Genomic DNA, 26,233 nt, shown 5'->3' with positions numbered 1-26,233 from the left:
TGTGATGGCTGCTCAGTGGTCTGTAGGAAATGAGTTGGTGGTCTCAGCAGTTCTCAGTGGACTCCACAGTAAGGAAAAAATTGGTCACGCTCTCAGCAAAGAAACCAAGGACTAAATGAACCCTGAGAATGAACTACCCCTCCAGAACAGGACTGAGGCACATGGACTGAATGATGGTGAAGAAGCTCGTACATCTGCTGTCCTGGCTGATAACTAGACAACTTCAGACTCAAAGGCTGCCAGGAACAGTACATTTAAAAAAACAAAACAAAAAACCACGAACAAGTTTTTCAAAAGTAGGTGTTTAAAATTAGGTACCCGAAGCCACATATAGGCACCCAAACAAATGGTCTGATTTTCAAAAATGCTGGGCACCCACCAATGCCAAGAAAATCAGGCCACTTATATAGGTGCCTGAATCTGGATTTAGGAGCCTAGATATAGGCACCCATTTCTGAAAATCTTGGCTGATATTAGATCAGCTTTTAGGGTAAAGAGAAAGGGACAGAGGAGCTGAATTAAGATTTAGGTTGGGATTTTCGAAAGCACCAAAGTGAGTTAGCAGCACAAATCCCACGGACTTGTCGAGCAGTTCAACGCTGGACAGAACTTGGTCAATATGACATTATAGCGTTCCATGGTTACGTCTCAGTGATTTCCATAACACACGTCCTCAGTTTACAAATATATGGTTGTCATTTTTCTAACTGCCAGGCCTGTAATCTCAACCTGGGATCTGCAAGTCAAGATAGATGCTTTTCTTTTTGAATGTTCCCCCAGTAATATAGGTTCTGCAGACAAAAGTAGGCCCTCAGCATTGATACCTGTGTACATTGTACCTGTACCTTCATTGGCTTTGCATAAATCTAACTGATTGGAATTTAATAAAAGATTGCCTAGATCCACAAGGAAAATAGAATCAAATTCACTCTTGCTTAGCTATGCTGCCTTTACAGAACTCAGAGTGTTTTTTTTCAATCTCATTACAGAAAATCAAACTGTTTAATCAAGACATCGTGAGTTCAGTGGCAGGAGAAGAAAAGTTGTTTGAAAATGAAATTAGACTGTTCACAAAAATCCGCACAGAGTTTCAAAATTGGGGGAAGATACTTGATGGCAGTGCATTGACTGGTAGGTACCGGGGCTTGCCTGTGAAGCTGCTATGAAATACTCATCGTCACTCATTTTGACTGAAGTTGTAATACAGCTAATCAATCATGTTAATGAAACTAAAAACTTGAAGTGATGAGAACTTATCTACCAAGATCCCCAGCTGATGTGAACTCACATAGCTCCATTGAAATCAATGGATTCCCCCCATTTCCACTGAAGTCAATGGTGCAAGGACAATTTCACCAGCTGACAATATGCCCTTGATTCTCTGAATAATTTGTGTTTAAAAGATTTTTTTTAAAGTCTAGACGCAGCAATTTATGAGTAATAAAATAACCACCTAAAGAACACCCATGTTTCCCAGATAACCCAGTCTGCTAATTGCTTACTGAATCCAGATCTAAAAGGAGAAGAATGTCTCACAGAAATTGAAGTTTAAGATCAGCTCAAAACATTTCTAAAACTCTCCGAATACCCATTAATTCTTCGTCTTGGTCAACACGTAGCACACATTTCTGTCGAGCGGCCCCTATTGCTACACGTTTTTAGCTGTCCGTGCATGTCTACATAAACATCGCTAAATGTAATTCTAAAGGAATAGTTCCAAAACGTGTGCAGGGGTACATGTCACTGAGGGGCAACTACATGTAGACACAGGTGTATTCTGTTGTCTAATCTGTCCTGTCCCACCGCATACCCAGAGCCAGTTAATCTAAAGGTATTAGGTGAGTGAAAAAAGTAGGAAAACAGGTGGAAAGAGGAGATAGCAGGTGAACAAAAACACAGGAAAAATAGAAGAGGAGAAAACAACTAAAAACCAGTTTCTTTATGATGTTACTTATTCCCTTTGAGAATCAGTTGATGCGCTTGTGTGTGTCAATAGGAGGTGCACCTGCATTGCAAGTAAAATGGAAATAATGATACTTCTGCCTTCCTTTAGAAAGTAATTTGAGATCTACCCATGAAAAGAACCGTGTATGAGGCAGGTATTATTGTTTATATAGCTGAAGTCATTGCAAGGAAAGTTATCTAACAGTTCTAGTTGCAAATCATCAGAGAGTTGGAATACATATTAAAAATAGCAGATAAATGGAACAGACAATACTTTTACTAAATTATTCAGGTTTTTGGGCTTCCTATTGTAAAGTACATTGGAAGATGTTTTTCTCGTTGACTGATTAATTTTACAAACCCCTACATACCTTCCTTCTAAAGTTTTGCCTCTTAAACTCCAGTCTGTTTGATACAAACTACCCCGCAATTTTTTTGCAGTGTTTAATGATAAGCCCATAAGTTTCTGGAATCTCTTGGAACTTCTAGGAGGAATGGTCCTTAAGAACTGAATGAGGCGTTACCTGTGCACCTCCTGCCTCCAGTCATGCATGATTATGGTGGATAGAAAGTTGGCTAGATTGTCGGGCTCATCGGGTAGCGACCAATGGCTCCATGTCTAGTTGGCAGTCGGTATCAAGTGGAGTGCCCCAAGGGTCGGTCCTCGGGCCGGTTTTGTTCAATATCTTCATAAATGGTCTGGAGGATGGTGTGGATTGCACCCTCAGCAAGTTTGCAGGTGACACTAAACTGGGAGGAGAGGTAGATACGCTGGAGGGCAGGGATAGGATACAGAGGGACCTAGACAAATTAGAGGATTGGGCCAAAAGAAATCTGATGAGGGTCAACAAGGACAAGTGCAGAGTCCTGCACTTAGGACGGAAGAATCCCATGCACTGCTACAGACTAGGGACCGAATGGCTCGGCAGCAGTTCTGCAGAAAAGGACCTAGGGGTTACAGTGGACGAGAAGCTGGATATGAGTCAACAGTGTGCCGTTGCTGCCAAAAAGGCCAATGGCATTTTGGGCTGCATAAGTAGGGGCATTGCCAGCAGATCGAGGGACGTGATCATTCCCCTCTATTCGACATTGGTGAGGCCTCATCTGGAGTACCGTGTCCAGTTTTGGGCCCCACACTACAAGAAGGATGTGGAAAAATTGGAAAACATCTAGCGGAGGGCAACAAAAATGATTAGGGGACTGGAACACATGAGTTATGAGGAGAGGCTGAGGGAACTGGTATTGTTTAGTCTGCGGAAGAGAAGAATGAGGGGGGATTTGATAGCTGCTTTCAACTACCTGAAAGGGGGTTCCAAAGAGGATGGCTGTAGACTGTTCTCAGTGGTAGCTGATGACAGAGCGAGGAGTAATGGTCTCAAGTTGCAGTGGGGGAGGTTTAGGTTGGATATTAGGATAAACTTTTTCACTAGGAGGGTGGTGAAGCACTGAAATGGGTTACCTAGGGAGGTGGTGGAAGCTCCTTCCTTTGAAGTTTTTAAGGTCAGGCTTGACAAAGCCCTGGCTGGGATGATTTAGTTGGGGATTGGTCCTGCTTTGAGCAGGGGGTTGGACTAGATGACTTCCTGAGGTCCCTTCCAACCCTGATATTCTATGATTCTATGATTATGCTACAATTTCTAAATCCACTCATGATCAATCAATATTGGACACCTTTTAAAGCACTTGTACTTGTGGATGCGAGGTACACGTATCAAAAAGGGGAACAAATATTATTTAGGAAGGCAAATTTCTCCAGTGTTGACAGTGTTTTAGTGATGGTCTGAGTTTACTAGAAGGTCTAGAATAGACTTCCTTATTTGTGGCAGTTTTTCAGCTGCTGAAAAGATATCAGATTGATAGGAACATGGGCCAGTAGTCTGATCCAGTACAGCAACTCCTGTTTCCATTAGTTTATATGGTCATCTCAATGACTGAAATGGTTCATTCTTAAAAGTCGTAACAGCATATTTTGGCTCAGTTCTACAGAAATCAACTTGCTTAAATGACCAGCTGTGTATTAGTTTTTCCAGTCAAGTGTCTTTAGAAAAAAGAACTAAACTTCTTTTAAATCCATTTTTTTTAATAAATTCATTGGATTTAGTGTATTTAAATATTGCTGTTGTTTTAATGTTATAGTTAGGAAAACTATACAAGATGAAGTGTGGAGATTTGAAAAACAGTATCGTGGAAGAGAGCTCCCAGGGTTTGTCAGTTACAAGGCATTTGAGACTATTGTAAGACAGCAAATCATGGTACTAGAAGAACCAGCTATTGAGATACTGAAGAAAGTAAATGGTGAGTTTCATTTACTAAGCTTACCCTAAGTTTCGGAAATATTGGTTTGTCTATATTTTGGTTGACATGGCAAGAGCCGTATCTTGGCTGCTTCAGGCAGGGGAAAATGAATCTGAATCAAACCAGTTTCAAGCCATGAGACAGATCTCTAGACCTCAATCCTCTATGCCTGGCCTTCAGACTTTGAAAGTACAAATTCCTAAATGGACAGTATTTCTGAAAAAGTTAGAAATCGACCACGATAGTAAAATGAAAGATCATCATAGGTTTGACAAGGAGGGATTAAAAATTGCATTGATGAGGCATAGCTCCATGGTAGTGTCATTTGGATAGATATGGTGAATGACCAGTTTTCACAAATCTTGTACTACCAGTAGTTCAGTAATCACGTTTATACTGCTACCTTTATTTTATGTCTCTTTTCTCCCCTCAGAACTTGTCCGAAAATCTTTTACAGAAGTTGCCAAAGATCATTTTAAGGATTTTCACAATCTTAATAGAGCTGTTAAGGTGAGACACCACATGCTGCTCAGAGAACAAAAAAAAAATTATTAAAGATCTGGAAATCATGACCTGTGAGGAAAGATTGATTAAAATTGGGTTTGTTTAGTTTGGAGAAGAGAAGACTGAGGGGGGACATCATAAGTTTTCAAGTACATAAAAGGTTGTTACAAGGGCAAAGATGAAAAATTGTTCTCCTTTTCTCCGAGGATAGGACAAGAAGCAATGGGCTTAAATTGCAGCAAGGGAGGTTTAGGTTGGACATTAGGAAAAACTTCCTAACCGTCAGGGTAATTAAGCTCTGGAACAAATTATTGAGGGAAGCTACGGAATCTCTGTCATCTGAGGTTTTTGGAACAGGTTACACAAACACCTGTCAGAAATAGTCTATTTATTATGTAGTCCTGCCTTGGGTGCAGGGGACTGGACTAGATGACTTCTTGAGGTCCTTTCCAGTCTGACACTGCTATGACTTTATGTAACCTGATATAAGACCAGCAGTACTGAATGGCATAATATATTGTATATAGAACTACATGTTACTCCTTCACTCTTGATCAGTCACTTATTTGATAGTTGCACCTTAAAGCAACTTGTGGAGATTACTGCAGACATATCACCTTAATGAATATGTTGAGGCTGAATACAGCATCGGCAATCACTACATCCTGTATCAGAACATATCGAATGATCCCTTCAATATTTCCCCTGCCCTACAAACCCATCCCTAGGGGGGTTTCTCACATAGTTGGCAGCACAAACACTCCTCTGTTGTTCATACTTAGGGAACTCAAGCAGCAGGCTTTTGGCTGTCCCTGTCCACAAGTGTAATGGGGACACAGAACAATGTGGCCTCTCCTGCCCGTTGACACAGAACCAGAATCTAGCATTTACCCTGTGCTCTTGAGAACCCTGTGACACCATGTTACATGTTACCTGTCGCATAGGGCTGGTCCTGTACTCACCTGTACCACCTGTTGTTTAGTGGTTTTTGATAGTTTTCTTTCCCCCTCCCAATCCCTTTACAGGACAAAATTGAAGACATTAGAGACAAACAAGCACAGGAAGCCGAAACAATGATCCGAGTCCAGTTTAAAATGGAGCAGCTTGTATACTGCCAGGACAATGTTTACAGCCAAGACTTAAAAGTTATCAGGGAAGAAACACCAAAGGAAGCAGCCAACAGTCTGAAACCAGCCTCCTCAGTTTTCAATTTTGGAACTGTTCCAACCCAGAACCACTCTGCCATTAAGGAAATGGCTTATCACCTGGAGGCATACTTCAGTGTGAGTTTATGGATTCCTACCACAGCAGTTTTTATTCCATTCCAAATCCTTCAGCATGTACTAATACCGTTCCCTTTGCAGACAATAGGAAAAATGTATCTCTTTGTTTTTAGTTTAAGAAAACACTGGTACCATTTATAAGGCAAACAACACCCCCACGCACACACCCCCACCCCCTATGTCCATGGATAACATCTTTTTGCATTAACTGGAATTTTGAACAGCCGATGCAAAATGTCTGTGGGCAGATTCAGAAGTGATGTGAGAGGGATGTACAGTATCAATGTACAGAATCATTATGTAGGTGTAGTCACAGGCTGGGTGCGTAGCAGAGGCCTGCTTCATCCTGCGTCTGCCTTTTGATTGAGGTAGACTTATGGCAGGAAAAGCAGTTTTCGAATTACACCAACTTTCAACTTAATGACAAAATTTATGCCACCTCTGAATTTAGCCCTACATCAACTCAGAAATTAAGGTCCTGATTTTTAGGTGAGCCGTAGCTTGGTCTGCAGCGATGCACCACTGGCAAAATTCAAGTGCAATGGCACAAAAATGGATGCATGTGTAAATACAGATCAGTGCATTCATAATACTAGAGGCAGCTATTGAACAACCAGGCCTCTGTTCTCTCCCCGAGAACAAAATGGAAACTTCATGTAGCTCCTGTTATTAGAAGTGGTTATGTTAGCAGTAGATGTTATGAGGTAGGGTGAAAAGGCAAAAGAGAACTTGCTTTTACATCATCTCACACAGATTTGTGGTGTCCTAAAGTGCTTCACTTGGCAATAGGTTAAATAACACTAGAACAGTAAATCTGCAGCAAAGAGTCATTAGACACTCAGCATAGGGTTGGCAGGTGTCCAGTTTTCAACTGGAATGCCTGGTCAAAAAGGAACCCTGGAAGCCCTGGTCAGCACTGCTGACCGGGCCATTAAAAGTCCAGTCGGTGGCACAGTGGGGCTAAGGCAGGCTCCTCATACCTCTCGGAAGGCAGCAGCATGTTCCTCCTCTGGCGCCTAGGCTTAGGGACAGCCAGGAGGCTCCGCATGCTGCCTCAGCCCCAAATGCCAGCTCTGCAGCTCCCATTGGCCAGGAACTGCGGCCAGTGGGAGCTGCAGGGGCAGTGCCTGCGGAGGGGGAGAGTGCAGAATGCCTGGCCGCACTTCTGCGTAGGAGCCAGCGGGAGGATGTGCTGCTGCTTCCGGGAGCTGCCCCGAGCCTACACCCCCTCCCATGCCAGAGCTCTGATCCCCCTCCCACCCTCTGAACCCCTCAATCCCAGCCCAGAGCACCCTCTGGCACCCCAAACCCCTCATTCCCAGCCCCACCAGAGCCCGCACCCCTAGTTGGAGCCCTCACCCCCCTCCTGCATCCCAACCCCCTGAGTCAGCCCAGTGAAAATGAACAAGTGAGTGAGTGTGATGAGAGAGAGCGACAGAGGGAGGGGGATGGAGTGAGCAGGGGTGGGGCCTCAGAGGAGGGGCGGGGCAAAGATGTTCAGTTTTGTGCCAGTAAAAAGTTGGCAACCCTAAATCAGCAAGATTTTCAAGAGACCCTATACAGTTAAATACCATCAATTTTCCGGTTTGTCATTTCTGATCATGGGATTTAAACACCTAAATACTCTTGGAAAATTTTACCCTCAGCTTGATGATTTGAAAGGAGAAATGTTGGGCAACAGACTGAGATTTCTCACAAGTGTCCTTCATTTAAGTTTCCTCTGCCAGTCAGTCATCTTGAATAGCTTGTCTGAATTATAAATTGCTGCCTCTGTTGTACTCTGATTTGTTAGATTAAGAGGGAACTAGCTTAGTAAAAAGCAGTTAGCTTTCCTGGTTCTAAATAAGTGATCAGAGCCCCAGGCTGACATCCTTTAAGGCTCGGGCATAGCACTAAGGCAGCCCTGTACTTCACCGGACTAGTACAAATAAGTTCTAGATACTGGGAGTTGACTTTGGGCTGTGCCCATTTGACTGCTTGTGCCAGACGGGTTGATTACGTTAAAGGGATTCAAGCTAGAATCCTACGATTTGAAGTTTGTGATAGTACCTTAGGTTTTGTCCTACATAATTACTTATGGGCCACTCCATTACTACCCCCAGCAGTTTGTGAAAGCAGGTCAGCCACACGCTATGGCTGCTGTGGAAGTTTTCTTTACAACAGTACAGTAACTCCTTGCTTAATGCTGTAGTTATGCTCCTGGAAAATGCTACTTTAAGTGAAACGATGTTAAGTGAGTCCAATTTCCTCATAAAAATGAATGTAAATAAGGGGAGTTTAGGTTCCAGGGAAATTTTGTGTGTGTCTGTCTGTGTGTGTGCGCGCATGCACACACTAAGTTTTGAGCAAACAATTGAATACTTACACAGCAGTGATGCTTGTGAAGCTTGGTTGAGGTGGTGGAGTCAGAGGGTGGGATATTTCCCAGGGAATGCCTTACTGCTTAATGATGGACTAGCACTCAGCTGAGCCCTCAAGGGTTAATACGTTGTTGTTAATGTAGCCACACACTCTACAAGGCAGCACGAATGGAGGGAGGGGAGACAGCATGGCAGAGAGAGACAGAGACACGCACATTGCCCCTTTAAGTATGCTGACCCCACTGTAAGTACATTGCCTTTTTAAATAGATCAGCAAGTTGAGGCAGGTGCTGCCAGCAAGCTCCCTCCATCCTTAGCCCTGCGTGTCCCACCATGCTCTGTGGAGATGGGGGGCAGGAGTGGGGGCAGGGGGACACGCTGACATCAGCACCCCTCTTCCCCCGCATCCGTGCAGAGCAAGCAGGAGGCTCCCAGGCAGAGGGCAGGAGCAGCACATGACAGTGGGGAGAGGGACAGCTGAACTGCCTGGCAATTGACAGCCTGCTGGGTGGCTGCCGCACAGGGAACTTAGGGGAGCTGATCGGGGGGCTGCCGGGCCACCCTGGTTCTAAGCCCCCACCTGCTAGCTCCACAGGGCTGCTCTTTCTGCAAGCAGTGGACAAAGCAGGCGGCTGCCAAACAACATTATAAGGGAGCATTGCACAGCTTTAAACGAGCATGTTCCCTAATTGAGCAGCGGTGTAACAATGTTAACACTTACAGTAACTCCTCACTTAATGTGGTCCTGATTATTTACAGGATGGTGCTCTGCTGGCAAATGTCAGCATTAATTAGGTTATACAAGTAGACTGGTCTGCCTTGTGTTTATGCTGCTGAGAATACTTATGGTTGAAATTAGCAGCACATCTCATTCATGTTTTCAAATGGGATTAAAAGGAAAAGTTGCATCTCAGCTGTCTGAACCATTTCCAGACTAATTCATGAAGATACTCACTGGAACAATCACTTGACACAGAATGTTGTAGCTTCTTACTGAATTTCGCTAGAGAGCCCTTCCCATGTCCTCTCTTTGATAGTAATGTTTTATAACCATCTTCTGTTTTCAGAGTGCAGGTAAACGTCTCTCCAGCCAGATTCCTCTGATCATCCAATTCTACATCCTTCAGGACTTTGGAGATAAATTACAGAATTCAATACTGCAGCTTTTACAAGAAAAAGAAAAATTGAACTTCTTTCTTCAGGAACGGAAAGATACTGCCGATCGGAGGCAGTTTCTGAGTGGACGAATTGATCGTCTGACACAAGCTCGCCTTTGCTTAATAAAATTTTCTGTGCTGTAGTAGCCTCTCTGCTTTAAATGGTCTGTTTCAAATGTCAGTTCTTGGTACTGAAAAGACCTATAGCAGAGCTTTGTATAACCCTTTAGAAATTGTGCGTCCATCTACATTGGCCTTAAAAACTGAATGAACTAATTCAAAGTTTAGCTAAATCACATAATTGCTTTAACATCATCAGTTATGTGTGTGTCACATGTTCATCTGTGAACCATTTTATTTTAAAAGTCTTGTTTTAGTTAGTTTAGTGTATAGCATTATGAATTTCTTATGCTTCCCTGTAATTACGTTGCTACTGCGAAACATTCTGCATATGTTCATTTTAACAAGTGAGGACATGAGCTCTCTGGTCCAGACCATACAACCTTCAGCAGGCAAATGAATTAAACCATATTGCAGTCAGAGACTGAACCAAAAGTGTAAGTATATGCTTTCCTACTACTTTTTTGGTTGTGTTCTTCCACATGCTTTATTTCAGCCATGGAAACTAGTTAGTCTATTTTAACATTTTGGAAGTATGGTACATATTTTAAAAAAAAGAGGTAAATGTCACTTTGCAAGTGTAGTGTGAAGATATAAAGTTGTTAGATGCTGGATCCGGTGTATGTGTTTGACACCTGATGTCCTGGCCCAATCACTGGCAAATAAACTAATCCTAATATGGCTCAATAAATAATGAGTTGTTTCTGTGAGTGTGTACTGTAATTATGCTTCTGTGAAACTCTACAAGTACAGTATGAGTTTTAATAAGGCGACTGAGGTTGATACTATTAGACAGTTGAATAGTCTACCCAAAAGGGTGGTAGAGAAGTATACATAGCTCAGGTTGACCTGTGTTTGTTAGCCACCATGGAAGAGCTGAGGGGCAAATGGGCATAGACTGACCTATCTTTAGTGTTCACTACAGCTGTGTGGTGTGGAAACTTTCTTGGCCCTACTCAGCTCCAGAAACTGAAGTTTCTATTTATAAAAAGAGGTACATTACTCTGCTGCTATTCAGTCAACAGTAATGTGGGCTTGTAATCTTAAAAAGAAAAAAAGCCCTGAAAGTAACACTTTTGGACACACAAGTTTTCTCTGGTTAAACTTCAAGTTATCCTTCATTCAGTAGTGAATTTGGTGAATACTTTTCTTTCAAGGATCATCGGAACACAGCATGTGCCTGTTACAACTAAAGATAGGTCCAGTAATGACTCAAATCCAACCTTCTATCCATCAAAGTTGCAAAATTCATAGTTCCCCTCAGCCCTTACTGCCTTTAAAATGAGCTTCCTTGCCACTTGTAAGTCCACTGATCCAGTATCACTAAAATTGTCCTTCCCACTGAAGTTATTTGGCAGTGGGGGTACTCAGCACTTCTGAAAATCAAGCCAAGTAACTTCTTTAAAGGACTACCAGGAAGCTTGCTGAAAGATTGGAGGGAAGAAAAAAAACAAAAAAAAAACAAAAAACAACACAGTTCCCTTTGGTGCCCCTTCTTGTGCTTAAATCAGAAGATATCCTTCATCTCTGAGGCTCTCAAGGTGCTTTATAGCAGGGGTGGGCAGACTTTTTGGCCTGAGGGCCACATCAGGGTATGAAACTGTATGGAGGGCTGGGTAGGGAAGGCTGTGCCTCCCCAAACAGCCTGGCCCCTGCCCCCCTCAGAACCCCCGACCCATCCAACCCCCCCTGCTCCTTGTCCCCGACCGCCCACCCCAACCACCCCCTGGGACCCCACCCCCTATCTAACCCCCCTGTTCCCCCCCCAATGTCCACCCCATCCAACTGCCCCCCAGAACCTCCTGTTCCATATCCAACCCCCCAGCCCCCTTACCATGCCACTCAGAGCAGCATGTCGGCAGCTGCGCCGCCTGGCCAGAGCCAGACACACTGCCGCACTGCCCTGCAGAAGCGCGCAGCCCCACCACCCAGAGTGCTGCCCACACAGCAGCATGGCTGCAGTGGAGGGGAAACAGCGGGGGATGGGCCGGGGGCTAGCCTCCTGGGCCAGGAGCGCAGGGGCCGGGCTGGACTGTCCCGTGGACCTTCATGTGGCTCACGGACCATAGTTTGCCCACCTCTGCTTTATAGACTTTCAGTCAGTCAGACAAAAAGATTGAAGGAGGTAGAAATGCTGTAATAAATTACTTCAAGGAGAAATGATTTGTAAAAGATTTATTAGTTGTACCACTTGTGTGCAAGACAACTGCATTTGTTTTCTTAATGTATACCAAAACAAGACATTTTAAGCTATTTTAAAAACAAAAAACATCATTCCCCAAAAGAGATTTGTCATTCCTATAAAAAGTGACTCATTATGGCCTTTATCCCCCCCCCACAAACATTCTAGCCTTTACAACCATTTTTAAAATATTAATTAAGTGGCACTCTGATATATAACAGATTGTGGTTCCAAAACTGAAGTGGAAATTTCTCCAACTCAAGCTTTGGGAATTAAGGTACCATTAAGTAACAGCAAACTTGATGATTTCACTCCCTTAGAATTGGAGAGCACATAAAGCAAGAGAGACATACTGAGTCATTACTTTTGGTCAATTTGTCAGAGCCATACCAGTCTCTTTTCATACACATCCAGAATTAGAGCATTTTATTTTTCCTCTCCTAGAACATTAAAATCATCAGACTTATGTGAATGGTTATTGGCTTTGTTTTTTGTTTTGTTTTTCAAAAAAAGCTTAAGTGATTGGTCTCCTGCTAAAATAGCTACATGGACAGGTACAGAGAACTTTCTATGGAATTAAAAGCCAGATTCCTTTAAAACTGAGGTAGTCATGTGTTTAAGTGGAAATGGGGTTGGTTGTGTTTTTTCTTGCATCTCTGATTTCAACACTTTCCAAGCCTTCCGTACCTACACACTTCGATCACAGAGAACGACTACACGGCAGGCAGCTGCACAGCAAAGCTTTGTTCTTTGCATTTCAAAGAGGAGGGTTCTCACAGTCAGTTAGCGGCTCCCCGCTCATAAAACTGAGCATGCTACTGGTACACAGTGTCCTGACACAAGCCGGAAGAGCTGTTCTGTGCTGGCTAGCTTTAGAACAGTAGTTACCGTATTTCTCCTGCATGCTAGATGTGGGACCCAGGAAGGGTAACCGTGAAGAACAATGGCACATTTTCAATTACCGAGCTAAACGCTGATCCTATTTATGTTGGGGTAAATCCAAAGAGATCAGTCTGGCTGTTACTGCACCTGTAAAGATCCTGAGGATTTTTAACTACCTGAATATATGCCAAGACATCTCTCCCTGCCTCTACTCTCCAATGCACGAAGCAGCTTCCCTTCACCTATAATGCCAAGACTGACATTTGCCATGTGTTTTCCTCTTTAAGTCACCAGCTAGGACCCCAGAGATTCATGTTTACACCACTACTTACATTTAAATTAAATTACGCCAGTAAAGCAAGTGTCAAACCACCCTGCTTGTAATTGAAACAGTGATTATTTCAGTTACAAATGTGATTATGGAAAACCCTATAAACTCGGAAGCTACAAAACTAAAGGAACAGGTCAGTTACCAGTTGACAGCAATTTTGTGCCACCAGGCATCATAATGAGAAAGGTGCTTGTTGTGAGTCTTCTACTTCATTAAATAGATCAGTCACTGCAGCCAGCACAGAACTGAGTGTGCAAAACTTCAGGTTATTTGCAAGTAGTAAAAAAATTGTAAGGACCTAGAAATTCTTTTTAAAAGTACATAATAAGGTAGCCAAGAAAGCCTTAGTTCCATTTAGGATTGTTCTTGAAAATGATTCAGCACGAATGGCAGGTACCATGATCATCTATTTGCCTGTTTAAAAAAAAAAAAAAGTGGTGAGTATCATATGTCTCAGTTTTCTCAATCACTTGATATGATGAGAGCCAGATAATGGCTCTCAAGGTCATTAAAAATGTGATCTTATTTTTCATAATATGAATAATGGGAATTTGGAATAATAAATGGTGGGTTCTCTCTAACTCAAAGTCTTTAAATCATGATTTGAGGACTTCAGTAACTCAGCCATAGGTTAGGGGTCTATTACAGGGCTGGGTGGGTGAGGTTCTATGGCCTGCAGTGTGCAGGAGGTCAGGCTAGATGATCACAATGGTCCCTTCTGGCCTTAAGGTCTAAACTCTATAAGCCTGTATAAAATGTTGAAGAAAGAGCATGAATATATATTTTACCTGCATATTTCTATAAATCCAGTCAGTGAACATTGTCATATTTCCATACACTCCAGGTTTTCCGCGACTGGCACAGCCAGTTCCCCAGCTTGTGTCACCAACTAGCCACCACACTGAGTTTTTCTCAGTTACTAACGGACCTCCACTGTCACCCTGGACAAAAACACGAGCCCACAAGCATGCTATTAGTGACCTTGCCCATTGGAAAGAGCTGATAAATACAGATTCAAACATTGTAGCCAAGTCCCAGAGGGAACAATAAAACCCCCCCACTGAGTATTGCTTCCACAATGCATCTAAAACAGATGTTCCCAAACTTTTTTTGCTGCAATGCCCTGCGGAGATTCATGTCCAGGCATGCCCTCCTCTTTCTATGAACACCTATTCATATTCCATGTATTCCATGAACACGTAGGGTCCAGGACCCCACCCCACTGCTCCCCAGCCCACAAGCCTCCCCTGCCCAAGACATATTTCAGGCGGGCAGCCTCAGCAGGACACAGCCAGCCATGCTGTGCGCTCTCCTTGTGTCCCTGCCTCTGGAACCTGCCGGAATCATTAACAGGCCGCAGGATCCTCTGGCCTTGGCATGATCCCCAGCACACATGTGCAAGAGCCTATGCAGGCAGAGAGGACCCACCTCCCAAGGGGGTGTGTACACATCAGCTTTTGGAGAGGCCAGTGAGCTGCAATGACCCGACCCGACCCACCCCACCCCTCCTGCACAGGGAGAGGCCATGCCTTCTCACTCCACTCCTCCCTCCTCCTTGTTATTTCAGCCTGGCAGCAGGAGCTGAGCCAGAGGCTCAGCTATTGGAAGAAATTCTTATTTTATCAATGATGTTTTGAAGAAACAAGACAATTCTTAATCAGTCAGGTCCTTGCCTCCCCGATAACCTTGTTGTGCCCCATCATCCCCAACCCCGGGAGGGCATACCCCAGTTTAAAAAGCAAATGATCTTAAAACAAGTGCTACCTCAGTTACAGTACTACACAGTCAGCTTACCCAGCAAAAATGCAAGAATTCATATATTGCTGGATGTGTATTAAGATTGAGTGTAACTGGTTTTCCCTTTTCTCAAAAGCAAGAGAAAAGTGTTGCTAAATTTGTGAAAAGTCACGCATTTTCAGCGCTCTCATGAAATTGTTACAGATTTGCATTTGAAAATGAGGAGACAAATTTAGCAACAAGTGGATACCTTCATCAAAGACTGAGGAACTGGGATGGGAGAATCCAAATAGCAGCCCTACCTCTAGCAGTTCTCTCAACATGATGAAAACTGGAAGCCTGACTGCAATGCTTCAAAGACAGTCACTTGTCTATTTAGCTAGACCTGTCATAGTCACTAGCATTTTAAATACCCTCTCCAGCAAGTATTAGCATAATCAAAAATTAATATTTAAGAGCTAAAATAAACACAGATTATTACCTGGCAGGAATCCTTTCCTCCTTCCAGATACCCAGCACATATCATGGTAGGCAAAACTAAACCATTATAGAAACTGGCAGAATTACATCTAGAACGTTGTATTAAAGGCACCATTACGGCATTCAAGACACCTGAACTTTTACCTAAAGTTGAAACATGCACACACACAAAAATGAAGTTAGAACAGGTCTCAGATTGTCATGTGTAGAAGTTACAAAGTTGCTTTCAGTGGTTCACAAGATCAAAAACGCCTTGGCATAAACACGGACATTTGATTAAAAAAAGAACACATATTAAAAAACACTTTTTGAAGATGACAATACTTTATCCTGAACAAGTATGTTAAAATGCCAGAACATAAAAACTGCCAGCACAGCTGTAAGTTGATCAGTTACCCGCAGAACTATAGGAGAGAATGAACCTACAAGGTGTTGAACCCCCCTCCCGCAACTTTCTGCAAGTTCACTAGGAGTTAGGGTGCCCTGTACCTTACAGGAGGCACTTGACACTTTCCCTAATCAGGCTCCATCCTCCTCCATGGCCTGAGAAATCTCTGCTTTTCCTACTCACTGCAGCTTTACTGCAACCCGGTCTTCTTGTCCCAAGGAGAGCATCAGGAGCCAGAGGATATTCCCTCTAGCAAATATAAACACTACACTACACCACCCTCATCCACTCCCAGACAAACATCCACACTCCCCCCCCCCCACACCCACACACACACGGAACTGCTGTAGAATGCACCCCACTACACTCTGTCACATGGGTGGGGCACACGGTCACTACAGTGTTTCGAGCCCCTACTAGCAGAGATACAGAAGACTGTCCAATTGCTAGACTGCCAGGATGATCCTAGTTTCCTTTTTTTTTTTTTTTTCCCCTTCCTGCACTAATATTTCTAACCCCATACTTAGTTGAGCTGCTTTGCAGACTGGTGTGGAGAGACAAGTTTCTTGACAATACCAGACATTTTGCCTCAGAAAGACGACAACAAGACAGAGCGAGTGACAGCAAGTTGGCAGGGATCTTTCAAATTGTCTCCTACCCCATGAAAGTTATCAGCATACCGCGGATGAAGAGCATTTTTTAGTTTAGTACAAATGTAGAACAAAACTAGACGTGTCCCAGTATTTTAGAACCAGAAGTCTCACCCCCTTGGTGTTCTGCTCCCCATCCAGATACCCAGCACTGTTGATTAGGTTGGAACATCATTCCAGGGTTAGGCAAACAAACAGGTGCTACAGTGTCTGGGAAGTAAGAATATACTGGTGATTAGCAAGCCTAAGTAAGAGAACATAAATTTAAAAAACAAATTCTTTTAGAGGGTCTTCCCTCTAAAGGAGGAGACCCATGCTACACTGAATACTAGGGACTCCAAGTACACGCTAGTGCTTTTAAATATAAAGACTCCTCCCCTGTCCATTTAGCTTCCTAGCATCTAAGCAACTATTGTGGTCATAAAAGCTGCCAGCCTGAGAACACCAAGACCTCTTTATCCACAAGAAGCACAGGATGGGTAGAAAGAGTGTAGGCTTCCAAATGTTTCTAAGCCTTGACCTAAAGTTTCAGCCTCTGGGGATTCAGAGGGAGGTTAGTTCCCTCTCCATCACTCAAGTAACATTTAATTGACAAGTTAATGCCAACTGTTTTGAGAGGGTTTCTTTTTGCGGGGATGCCAGAGGGAAGAAGACATGGAGACGAGACACTGATCCACTAGGACACAGATTGAGGGCAAACACTGGTCAGGAATGCTTAATTCCCATGAGCATTGTGTACTTTCCATGCAAAGTCCTATTGAAATTAGCATGTTGCTTCTTCCACAGATTCCAAATAGGTTGTGCGCAGTAGGCACACGAGAAGTAGAATATTTGTTAAGCAAACCTTTGTTTGCACCTTAGCATGTAGGGCTCATGCTATTCCTAGTGAACACACACACTTGCCTATCACCAGCAGCAAGGGGGAATTTTCTTCATGCTAGTTTTGCCATTTCTCCAAGTGCTATACACTGTTTTTCTTCATTGCATCTTGTTAGAAAATCTTAGGACTTCAGGTAATTTGAAGAAGTCTCTTGAATGCCTTAAAATTTGGGGCACTGGAGTAGAGAGCATCCTCTCTGCCATCTCTCTCTGGGTTCACACTATGCTTGGTCTTCCAGTTTTCACTTCTAGTTTGGCCACTGTGCTTCATTTAAAAAAACGCCCACCTCAGTTTTGCATGCTCTTCAGGGATCTGAAATAGTTTTGCTTCTTTCTGGAAACTGTTTTAGGTCTTGATCCATTGTGCACTATTCAGTTAAGGGCAAGGTACAGAAGTTAGTAGCAGGGCCTGGGAGTTACGTACACCGGAATGGACTATGTTTGTTTGATTTTAGTAGTTCATTTTCAAGTGCTTTATAGTGGAAGAACTGTATGCTGTTTTGAAGGAGAGGATTCTAGGAGTTATAGCTAGTCTGAAAATCCCTGATGAATTGATTATGTGGTACACACACTCTGGATTTAGAGTGTTTCCTTATGTACCTCCTCTTTTCATAAGAAGATCACTCGTCACATTTGATGTGCAAGTCCCATATGTTGCCGTATATTCCTTGCACGTACAGACTCTCTGGAAGGCCACTATGGGTAGTTAATAGAATGACCAGGTCATCAACATACAGCAAGGATTTAATTTCTCATTCATTAAGAATCCCGGGTTCTAGTAGAGTTGGCAGATCATTTAAGTGTACTTGAAGAGGGTAGTGCTGACATTACTTCCCTGCCATACCTACAGACCTCTGAGAAAAACATACTTTTTAATTGGGTGTCAATTTATCACAGCTTTGTAGCAGCTTAGTGTTCAGTCCTGGCTCACTGACTACACATTATTAAAATATCTTCCCATGCTTTGTATTTTTCTCATGTTTTCTAAGTGTCTGCAGAGTAAGCCCTTCCTCTTTAACGGCTGACACAATTTAAAAAATAAATAAAAGGGGGTGGGCAATTTCTGCAGCCGAGCTTTTGGGTTTTAGCACAGAACAAGAGAATACCTACCAGTAAAACTCAGCGATGTCTGTAACTTCATCAGGGCAACATCATTGTCTTTAGAATCTGAATCATAATTTGGGTGGGAAATTATGTTCTGCACCCTGGATCCACTTCTCTCGCGCATTTCCTTTTGCGTCAGAATCCCAGCATACACTCTCCAGTAGTATGGAGAAGAAAGCTGTCTGGAGAGTAAAATTAGGTTAGACTATATGCTTCTGTATTAAGCAGAAGCCCCATCTTCTTTCTCCTGCAACAGCCAAATGATTTCAGATCTCATTGACTTTTTACTGTGAATGGGTAAGCACGCACATTGAACTATCACCTGTTGTTCCCAATCCTTCTTCGGTTGCCAAATTTAATAGCAAGAAGAGCGTTAATACATTTCATCTATATGTGGCAATGAAGCTGGGAAAGCCAGTGTTCATAATGGAGATGGTAGTGAGAGAAGAAACAAACAGTACAGAAATCCAGGCACAGACATTCCACATTTACCCACAATGTGAAGAGGTGAGACATACAATATAAGAAAGAGACAGTCACATTTTTGAAGTCTTGGTGCCATTTCAGTGACTGACCATGAAGACAGCAGATCACAATGATGGGATTCACAAGGGGGCCTAACTACCAAAATGTAGTTCTGGGGGACGGAACCCCAGTTATTAGGGAGAGACGGGTAATAATAATGTAGGATTCAATTATTAGAAATACAGATGGTTGGATTTATGATGACCAGGAGAACTGCAGAGCAAATTGCCTGCTGGGAGCAAAGGTTGTGGACCTCTCAAGACAGCTAGATAAACTTATGTGCTAGGCTGAGGAGGACCCGGTGGCAGTGATACATGAAGGCACCAATGACATAGGGAAGGATAGGCGAGAGGTCCTGGAGGCCAAATTTAGGCTGCTAGGAAAGAGATTAAAGTCCAGGACCTCCATGGTAGCATTCTCTGAAATGCTTCCAGTTCCACATGCAGGACCAGTTAGACAGGCAGATCTGCAGGGTGTCAGTGCATGGATGAGATGGTGGTGTTCAGAGGAGGAATTTAGGGTTAGTAGGAAGTGAGGGACCTTTTGGGAAAGGCAGAGCCTATACAGAAGGGATGTGCTCCACCTAAACCAATACAGAACCAGACTGCTGGCATGCAAAATTTAAAAGGCTATAGAGGAGTTTTAAAACTAAGGGCTGGGGGAAAGCCGACAGGTGCAAAGGAGCACAAGGTTCAGACAGACACATCCCATAGAGGAGGATTTATTAAAGGGGATAGATACCCTATATCCTAGCAAAGAGGAGAGGATAGAAGCTGATAAAGAAAATGAAAGAGAGTCCCATTTAACTGCATCACATGAAGGCAGATAACCAAATACTGACAAATTTTACAAGTACTTGTATACAAATGCAAGAAGTCTAAATACAAAGATGGGTGAACTTGAGTGCCTGATATTAAAGTAAGGATTTTGACAGAATGGGCATCCCAGAAAGTTGGTGGAACAATGATAATCAAAGGGGCACAGTAATACCAGGGTACAAAATATATAGGAATGACAGGATAGGTCGCGCTGGTGGGGGAGTGTGACACTATATGTAAACGAAAGCATAGAGTGAAAGATCGTACCAGTCTTAAATGAATCAAACTGTACCACAGAATCTCCATAGATAGAAATTCCATGCTTGAACAAGAGTAGAGTATAGCAGTAGGAATATACTACCGACCCCCTTACCAGGATGGTAATGGTTATTGTGAAATGCCCAGGGAAATGAGACAAACTACTAAAACAGAAAACCCAATAATAATGGGGGATTTCAATTATCCCCTTGTTGATTGGGTACATGTCACCTCAGGATGGGATAAAGAGATAAAGTTTCTTGAAATCTTAAATGACTGCTTCTTGGAGCAGCTAATCCGGGAACCCACAAAAGTAGACGCAATTTTTGATTTAGTCCTAAGTGGAGCACAGGATCAGGTCTAAGAGGTGAATACAGTTGAACTGCTCGGTAATGAATTACATTATGGTTGTTAATTTAACATCCTTGTAGGGGGGGAAATTCCAAAGAAACCCATCACAGTAGTATTTAATTTCCAAAAGGGGAAGTACACAAAAATGAGAAGGCTAGTTAAATGCAAATTAAAAGGAACAGTCACAAGAGGGAAATGCCTACAAGCTGCGTGGAAACTTTTTAAAAACACTATAATAGAGGCTCAAACTATATGTATACCCTAAATAAAAATAAAAAACAGTAAAAGGATCAAAAAAACACCACCATGGCAAATCAAGAAAGTAAAAGAGGCAGAGACAAAAAGACATCCTTTAAAAATTGAAAGTCAAATCCTACTGAGGAAAATAGAAAGGAACAAACTGACAAGTCATATAATTAGGCAGGCCAAAAAAAGAATTGGAAGAGCAACTAACTAAAGACACAAAAACTAACAGTACAATTTTTTAATTACATCAGAAGCAGGAAGCCTGCCAAACAATCGGTGGGGCCATTCGCCAACTGAGGTGCTAAAAGAGCACTCAAGGAAGACAAGGCCATTGCAGAGAAGATAAATGAATTATTTGCACCTGTCTTCACTGCAGAGGATGTGAGGGAGACTCCCACACCTGAGCCATTCTTTTTAGGTGACAAACTTAAAAGACAAACCCAGACAGAGATATCCATAGAGGAGATTTTGGAACAACAAATTGATAAATGAAACAGTAAAAATTACCAGGACCAGAAGGTATGCACCCAAGAGTTCTGAAGGAATGCAAAGAAGAAATTGCAGAATAACTGAGATATGTAACCTATCACTTAAATCAGCCTCTGTACCAGACAGCTATCTGTGGATAGCTAATGTGATGCTGATTTTTAAAAAAGGTTCCAGAGGTGATCCTGGCAATTACAGTCTGGTAAGCACAGCTTTAGCCTCAGGCAAATTGGTTGGACCTATAGTAAAAAACAGAATTATCAGACACAGATGAACATGATTGTTGGGGAAGAGAGTCAACATCTTCTGTAAAGAGAAATCATGCCTCACCAATTTATCAGAATTGTCTGAGTGTGTCAAACATGGACAAGGATGATCCAGCGGATACAGTGTACTTGGACTTTCAGAAAGGTCCCATACCAAAGGCTCTTCAGGAAAGTAAGCAGTCATGGGATAAGAGGGAAGGTCCTCTCATGGATCAGTAAGTGATTAAAAAAAAGATAGGAAACAAAGGGTAGGAATAAATGGTGAGTTTTCACAGTGGGGAGAGGTAAACAGCAGGGTCCCTCAAGGATCTCTACTGGGACTTGTGTTGTTCAACATATTAGTAAGTAAGTGAGGTAGCAAAGTTTGCAGACAATATAAAAGTACTCAAGATAGTTAAGTCCAAAGACTGCAAAGAGTACAAAGACCTCACAAAACTGGGCGACTGGCCAACAAAATGCAGATTGGAGGTATGGAACAGCTTTCCACATAATGAGAGATTAAAAAGATTGCTAGTGTTCAGCTTGGAAAAGAGACGACTGAAGGGGGATATAATAGAGGTCTGTAAAATCACTACTGGTGTGGAGAAAGTGAATAAGGAAGTATTATTTACCAGGTGTCAACCAAGGAAATTAATAGGCAGCAAGTTTAAAAACAAACAATGAATTACTTCTTCACACAACGCACAAGCAAACTTGTTATCGGAGATGTTGTGAAGGCAAAAGTATAACTGGGTTCAAAAAAGAACTAGATAAGTTCATGGAGGATAGATCAATCAATGGCTATTAGCCAGGATGGTCAGGGATACAACCCCATGCTCTGACTGCTAAAAGCTGGGACTGGACGACAGGTGATGGCTCATCACTCAATAAATTGCCCTGTTCTGTTCATCCCCTCTGAAGCACCTGGCATTGGCCACTGTCAGAAGACAGAATACTGGGCTGGATGGACCATTGATCTGACCCAGTATGGCCATTCTTATGTTAGATCCTCAAAACACCTACTCAGGTGCCACCGAAAGCTGTGGGTGCCTTAAATTTCCTAGGCACTCAGATTTCTGACAGTGGGTATCCACACTGTCACCTCAGTCCTGACACTACAGAGCAGCTCAGCACCTAACTCACACGTAAGACCAAGTGGGATTCACAAACAAGGCATTCCCCACCTACCTTACCTTCAGAGCTCAATCTAGGAGATGTGCTCTGAGGCTACCTTAAAGCATGTTTACTGGATTGAGCTTCACACAAAACCCAGCCAGAAGAGATGGTGGTCACTTATACCCAACAGCACAATGGTTAGGGTGCTCACCTAGGAGACCTGGATTCAAATCCTTTCTCCATATCTGGCAGGGGGAGGATCTGAACCCAGTCTCTAACGTTCTTGGTGAGTGCTCTAATCACTGGGCTACTGAGTATAAAGAACCACCATCACAGAGAGGCTCTTAAACCAGGTCAGTCCTAACTCCAAGGGAAAGTTCTCAGCTATGAATCCCAAGTGGAGATAGATGCTTCCTCAGACCCAAAGTTAGGCACTGAAGTCCCTCAGAAAGGCAGGGCTTAGCACCCACCCCTCTCCTTACCATTTCCTATTGGCTAGCTTAGGCAGCTCAGCTTGCTGCTTTTGTGTGGATCTCATTCTTAGGTGCATAATACTTCCCATGCATTGCATAGGGAACCTGAGTGTGGAGAACTCCACTGGGGCAGAGCACCTAAATTTAGGCATTGCAATGCTGAGCCTTTGTCCTCTTTGTGGCTTTAGTCCTCAGAACAAGATGGGAAAGTCAACAGAAAATGGCAGGTTTTTACAGCTTGAATTTACAATGGGCCCGTGCTGTATTTAATATTTAGTGCGGAGATTCCAAGAGGCCTTAAGGGAAAGATGGTATGAACTAAAATGAACTGCAGTGCTGGATCCAGGCAAATATAGATTAAATCAGCATGCATTTTTGTGATGATATAGATTTTATTTTATTTTAAAATGAACTGTATTAAAAGCAGATTTAACCAGTCTTTTGTATGCTTTTAACTGGAATTAGCTTTGTGCTTTCTGGTGTAGGTTTTTGTTCCCTAAATAATCAGCATAATTACCCAAAGTCCTCTGTATCTTCAAGTGTATCTGCATCCCTATGCCATATAGGAATGTCCAATTTAAAAAAAAAAGGGGGGGGGGCTGGGAGGGCCACCCCCACCCATGACATGAATGGAAACAGACGCTTCCCATTGAAAGCAAACAGCAAATTTTCAAACTACCTTCTGACAAAGTGATTTTCCTTTAATAGGGTTAAAACGGTATGAAGTTAGAATACCACAGAACATACAGCCAGATGGTCTCTCCCCACCCGCCACGTACACATGCAATCAGTGAAGATGTGCATGCAAATAGGGGGGAAAATTGATCCATTCAGTTTGAAATCCAGAAGGAGTTCTCTTAGATTGCACTTCCCCTACAACCTGAAGTCAGTATGTCCACATCCCAAAAATCTACACTCAACCGTGTATGTTGTGCACTACCAGAATTCCCGCACTTTGGGGAACCAATTGACAGAATGCAGTAGTTTAGGACTTACCCTTCTACACAGTGAGCAGCTGTCACTATCCATTCAGGGGTGATAATGGAGCCTCCACATACATGGGAGCCTTGGACTTGAAGGCTGACCTGCCATGGCCATTCCTTCAGCTTTGCAGCACTTCCACCCACAATTCTGCCTGAAGGATTCACATTTTTACGGGATAAGCCACACTCTGAAAAAATACACAAAGATGGGGTGTGTGGGAGAGAGATTGTTTTCAACTATTATTGGCTGCATGTCTCAGGATAATGATAACTCAAAAGTTATGCTGGGATTTTCCCATTTGAAAAACCACCACCAGTTAACAAGGCAGAGAACAGGAACTCTGGAGGCTGAAGATTTTAAATGCAGTTTATCAGCAAAAACGCGTCATGACCCTCTGGATGGGTCTTTGTAGAGACTGAATCCAGGACCTTTGGCTCTAAAAGTATAAGCCTCTGCTGCCTGAATTAGAGGGTCAGAGGCAGGAGCAGACCTGTAACCTTCCTTATGGGGTCCACCCGCTAGAGGGGGATGTAGACTCACACTGGTATCAACCTAGATAACATACGTATAGCTTCTTTACTCTCGGTGTGTTATTTGGTAGCTTTTTTAATTATCTGCCATTTAAACTAAATTAATGTCTAAATTAGGCAGGATCAGTAGTCTCACAAACTCATGGGTTCAAAATTCCATACTAAATGCCCAATTCTCACTTCACACTGCTCTTGCAGTGTGAACTATTGCAGGTAGATGCTGGCTTCTAGATGGGAAATGAAAGTGTGGGTCCTTTTAACTATGAGCATTTCAGGTGGAAGACAAACAAACCCAAATCAGGGATACCCCTGGTATGTAGGATTACTGACCCTCTTCCCCCAGAGGGTTTTTTTGTTTTTTTTTTTTGGAATGTAAGTCTATATGAGCTGTTGCTTTCTGCTTACCACTAGAATACATAACATTTCAGAGATTTCCCCTTCTCCTCCCCTCAAGGTACTTGGTCTCCAAGTTGCATCCTTAAAAATCTCACTACTGAAGAAATGGAGAGGAGTCACCAGGTTACTTCTCTAACAGAAGGACGTGGGACTAGCTTAACTTTTCATTCCACCTTTCTTCCCATCAAACTTGGAGAAGGTATGTGGAGGAGGTGGATGCATGATTACTTGTAAATGACTGACACAGAAGGGTGACGATTGGGGCGGCCTTAGAAGAACTGCATAACTATATGAATTTGTACCATGCTGTCACACATACGAGTGTTCCTGTACTAGACCCTGCACAAGGGAGAAAGAAGAGCTCCCATACTCATAGATATGGGCTGAAAAGCCAGACATCATCGTATTCTGATCATTCTGGATTCTATGTATAATTGTAGGGATAAATATAACACAGGACTGGAAAGGATCTCCTGGGTTATGTTCAGCCCCCTCTGTTGCAGACAACCCCATCATAAAATATGTATTATGAGTTAATATATAAAAGAAATAACAGTTATGTGAAGTATCATTACTACAGATACAAGAATCCGTCCTTAGATGTTTGCCGGGATGGCAGACTGTCCTTGCAAAACTATATAACAAAATGTCCCTTATTTATTTAGAACAAGGGACCTTCCCATAAAGGTAAGGGGAAAACTACACTTAGGCACAAGCAGAACTGAGGAGAGACCTTTTCTCCCCTCTGAGCCACAGAGAATAAATATTACTATGGGTAATGAGAACATCCACAGGTAGGAGTAAAAGAAGCTAGAAAGGACGAATGTTTCACTAACTGTCAGGGATTCATAAAAAAATTTACAGGCAGGTTATTCCTCAATTGCCCATTACAGGATTTTTTGGACTTGCCTCTAAAACATTTGATACCGGCCACTGTGAAACACGATTCTGGATTAAATGGCCTACAGGTCTGATTTTTATATGGCAATTTCTATATTAATTTAATCTTGGGCAGATTATTCAAAGGATCTCATAAAGCCTGCAACAATATAGTTAGACAAAGAAAATTTGGGATCCAACATCGTGCTTGTCTCCCCTAACTCTCCCCCAATCTGCTAGCCCCCCCCCGACCCCCCAGATTCTGCATGTCAACTACAACCAAGACGCCTATCTCATCAGAATAAGATGTGCTTCAACACGCAGAACCCTTGCGCAGCTGATTTCTAGACAATGACCGGAAGCACAGACAAATGAAAAAGTTATATTCTTCTAAAGAAACAGAGAACACTTACCTATGCACCGCAGAGATACCACTTTTCCAGACGCACAATAGTCACTAAAATAAATCAGCATACAGTTAGTCTTTATAGTGCATATAGTGCTTAGCAAATGGCAGTCAGAGACAAGTCTCCAGCCACAGCAATACACTGTTCCCTCCATCCAGCCACACTTGTCCCCTTCCCCCATTCACTCACTCTCTCACTCTGACTGCCCTGCCAGTGCTCACAC

General features: G+C 42.8%; 2 protein-coding genes across 9 annotated transcripts in view; one reads left to right on the top strand and one right to left on the bottom strand.

Moving 5' to 3' along the window:
• LOC102941574 (interferon-induced GTP-binding protein Mx2) overlaps positions 1-10,211 on the top strand; it is a 32,215-nt gene extending 22,004 nt beyond the window's left edge. For all 4 annotated transcript variants that reach the window (XM_007064472.4, XM_037903693.2, XM_043538201.1 and 1 more), the window contains exons 10-14: positions 990-1,131; positions 4,081-4,239; positions 4,673-4,749; positions 5,769-6,026; positions 9,454-10,211. In XM_007064472.4, coding sequence (XP_007064534.3) covers positions 990-1,131; positions 4,081-4,239; positions 4,673-4,749; positions 5,769-6,026; positions 9,454-9,687 — 870 coding nt within the window. In that variant the 3' untranslated portion in view covers positions 9,688-10,211. The remainder of the gene's footprint in view (positions 1-989; positions 1,132-4,080; positions 4,240-4,672; positions 4,750-5,768; positions 6,027-9,453) is intronic.
• Positions 10,212-11,823: 1,612 nt separating this feature from the next.
• TMPRSS2 (transmembrane serine protease 2) overlaps positions 11,824-26,233 on the bottom strand; it is a 47,493-nt gene continuing 33,083 nt past the window's right edge. For all 5 annotated transcript variants that reach the window (XM_043538196.1, XM_043538200.1, XM_007064473.4 and 2 more), the window contains 7 exons: positions 26,017-26,060; positions 23,811-23,985; positions 18,303-18,478; positions 16,428-16,523; positions 15,277-15,419; positions 13,847-13,999; positions 11,824-13,472 (listed from right to left, as the gene is read on the bottom strand). In XM_043538196.1, coding sequence (XP_043394131.1) covers positions 13,461-13,472; positions 13,847-13,999; positions 15,277-15,419; positions 16,428-16,523; positions 18,303-18,478; positions 23,811-23,985; positions 26,017-26,060 — 799 coding nt within the window. In that variant the 3' untranslated portion in view covers positions 11,824-13,460. The remainder of the gene's footprint in view (positions 13,473-13,846; positions 14,000-15,276; positions 15,420-16,427; positions 16,524-18,302; positions 18,479-23,810; positions 23,986-26,016; positions 26,061-26,233) is intronic.

This window comes from Chelonia mydas, chromosome 1 (assembly GCF_015237465.2).
Source record: "Chelonia mydas isolate rCheMyd1 chromosome 1, rCheMyd1.pri.v2, whole genome shotgun sequence".
Taxonomy (NCBI): Eukaryota; Metazoa; Chordata; order Testudines; family Cheloniidae; genus Chelonia; species Chelonia mydas.
Note: the sequence above shows the minus strand (reverse complement) of the source record. Positions and strands in the feature narration are given on the sequence as shown.